Below are 2891 nucleotides of genomic sequence, written 5' to 3' on the forward strand. Positions count from 1 at the left end.
AGATCCAAAGCTATATGTGAAAAGTAAGGGATAACAAGTCAAATAGACAAACAGACCTCCAACTTTCCACCGCCTTCAAGCAGAGGTGGAATATCCTCAATCACTGGTGCACTTTTCGCAATGCCCTTAAGCCCAACACCTTGTTGCTTCAGTAAAGCTAGAGAATTGTGCAACGCCATTAGTAAGTCAAGATTAAAAAGACTGTTTATGTTTTTTTTAGTGATTTAAGTTTCACAGTGGTATTTTACCGGCAACTTTTCCTCGTCCTTCCTCGTTACCAGGAGTGGCCGAGCCTGATGGCCAAGAGTCAAAGTTAGACTTGAAAGAATGGGACTCATAACCTTGAATAACACGGGTAACACGCGTTGCCTTTGGCCTATTTTCACTAGCAAGCAAATCCTGGAGATGAAAGGTAAAAAGTGAGAAGCCATGATTGAGAGATAGATATACTAAAGGCCAGAGAAATTTTTTAATAGATTTCCACTCTTTACCTCAGCAGATTGACTAGCAACTTTCCTCTCATCCACTTGAGTTACTCGGCCAACCCAGATAAATACCTCAGAACCACAGTCCAAGAGGTAGCATTTAGTGTTTTCCAGCATAGATTTGGATAGATCACCGTCTATAGGTTCCACCTTACCATCAGCGATGCTAAAAAAAAGTAGTAACAACATATCAATCAATAACTCTATCATAATATATTCTATTAAGTAACTGTTAGAAAAGATACTACAGCAGAATGGCGTGCACTATATAGAAAAGAAAAAATGAGAAATTAACAAACAGGATTCTAATTAAAGGGAAGACGAGTACCAATAAAGCTTAGGGGGAGTTGACTCTGGAGTAATGTCATCATCATTGGCAACTTTCCTTCCGATTGGAGCAAAACCACCAAAGAGGACCCAAAATGCACCAGAATCTGATTCTGTATCTAATTTTCCATCATCTGTTATACCAGCAAAGTATGAATATAGATTAGTTTCCATCTTATAAAACCATCTCTGTAAACAATGCCACCTTCCAAACCTATTCTTTAAGCATTCAAAAACTGTTTGTTGACTTAAGGGGAAACTAAGGAAGAGACTGCAATTTGCTTACCAACAATCGCAACATCGCAAGTTCCTTCGTGATACTTGTCTTTCAAATACTGAACGACTTCCAAAGCTTTGGCTCTCTCCTGAATGTTTGAATTTGCACCATTGAACTGATAGATCTTTTCTTCGGTGTCCAAGATAAATACATCATCATGATTCAGCGATGTGCGGGCAAAAGGAACCTACAGGAAAAAAAAATGGAACAGAAGAAGAGTTAATGCACATTGGATTGGATATCACTGTTCTAATGCGAAGAGAGTACAAGAAGTTAAAACCTGCTTCAAACGAATTGCACGTTTTCCTTTGCAGGTATATAACCTGGTCTCAAACACCTCTTCTTCAGGTGTTTTGAATCCAGAGGCAACACCACCCTCTAACGGAATAATACATGGCTTGAAGTAAGACAAGAATTTGTCAGATTCATGGCCTTGAATTTCCCGGTGTTGGACAGCACGGCCTCCAAGAACAGCATCGAGTTCAACTGTTTTAACAGCTGCAGTTCCAGCTTCATCCTAAAAAAATGTCAAACCATAAGTTAGCAATAACACTGTTTCACCTTAGCTTCTCTTTCGAAAAAAAACAGCCGTTAAAAGAGTCTGGGTGATTGATACCTGACTTGTATCTTTACCAATCCAAAAATGTATATCAAACAAATAAGCACCACTTTTATTTTGTGTTGTCTGCGCAAATGGAAGATAAACAGAACACAATGTGAATGATGATGATAATAAAAAGGAACGCACACTTGTGATACATATGTTGTTACTCTGTCTTGAAAGAAGATATCGAAGAAGCTGTCAAATTCCAAACCTGCAAGACAATGTAAGTATCTCCCATATAGAACTTTCCATGGTCAGACTTTGGTACTGGAACAGCCTCGAAATTCTCGATCCTCCAGATTTCAGTCCCTCTAAATAACAAATGTTAAAGTTCAACAAGCTCATACAGTCCAAAAACATTCAGGAATCTCAAGAAAAAAAAAAAAAAAATCAGATTGGTTCCTTAGATATTCTAAATACTAAAGCAAAGAAAAAAAAAAGAAGTTTCATATGTAGCTGAAAGGATACGGTTTCTGGCCAGCTCCTTGAAATGCAGGATCCAACACTTTTGTTGAACCAGACATTTTGTAGAACACTCAAAACTTACTAGAGACACCAATGAACCTGTTGGATCAAAAAAATATACGGAAAAAAAGTTAAAAAAAAATATTGAGAATGTAATCTAAAAACTGAAATTTACTAGGATGAGGGAGGGGATCTCAAGCAACACTTGAAACACACAAAAGCATTGTCTCAGTTTGGTAATATAATATAATGTACATCAATACAATCTGTAATTCTCTAATATGAGATCACGCAACATTCATGATCCATGAAAATCCTACAGAGAGGTTAAGATACGTAACGGCTTTGAGGTTCGATCAGCCTTTAATTTCGTAAAGATCAAAACTTTTTGCGATTTCAAAATGAATTGATCAAACATGATTCAGTCAGAATACCCAGCAGGAAAAAAACAAATTAAGGGATCGACGTCATGAACAGAGCAAGGTACGACGACAATGATCAAATCGAAAAAACGAAAAAAAATAACGAAAAAAATCAGATGATCCATTAACATTGATTTAGTCAAATCGATCCGAGGTGGAAAGAAAGTACCTGGCACGAAGATCTAAAAAATGGTAGACACTGGGGACAAATGGAGACGAAACGATGAAGGAAGAAGAACTGGCAAAGAAGACGAGGGAACAAGAAGAAGAAGAAGACGACGAAGAATGGAAAAAAAAAAAAAAAAAAAAAA

General features: G+C 37.2%; 1 protein-coding gene across 1 annotated transcript; it reads right to left on the minus strand.

Moving 5' to 3' along the window:
- Positions 1-56: 56 nt before the first annotated feature.
- LOC104773969 (villin-2-like) lies at positions 57-2872 on the minus strand (the record flags this gene model as incomplete). The annotated part of the gene is made up of 10 exons (XM_010498641.1): positions 2750-2872; positions 2162-2257; positions 1905-2004; positions 1706-1774; positions 1370-1606; positions 1099-1276; positions 814-946; positions 492-651; positions 249-399; positions 57-157 (listed from the first exon to the last, which is right to left on the minus strand). Coding segments are annotated over exons 2-10 (1185 nt in total), but the record flags the coding sequence as incomplete, so codon positions are not given.
- Positions 2873-2891: the final 19 nt, after the last annotated feature.

The sequence above is a fragment of the Camelina sativa genome, unplaced genomic scaffold, assembly GCF_000633955.1.
Source record: "Camelina sativa cultivar DH55 unplaced genomic scaffold, Cs unpScaffold00869, whole genome shotgun sequence".
NCBI classification, from domain to species: domain Eukaryota; kingdom Viridiplantae; phylum Streptophyta; class Magnoliopsida; order Brassicales; family Brassicaceae; genus Camelina; species Camelina sativa.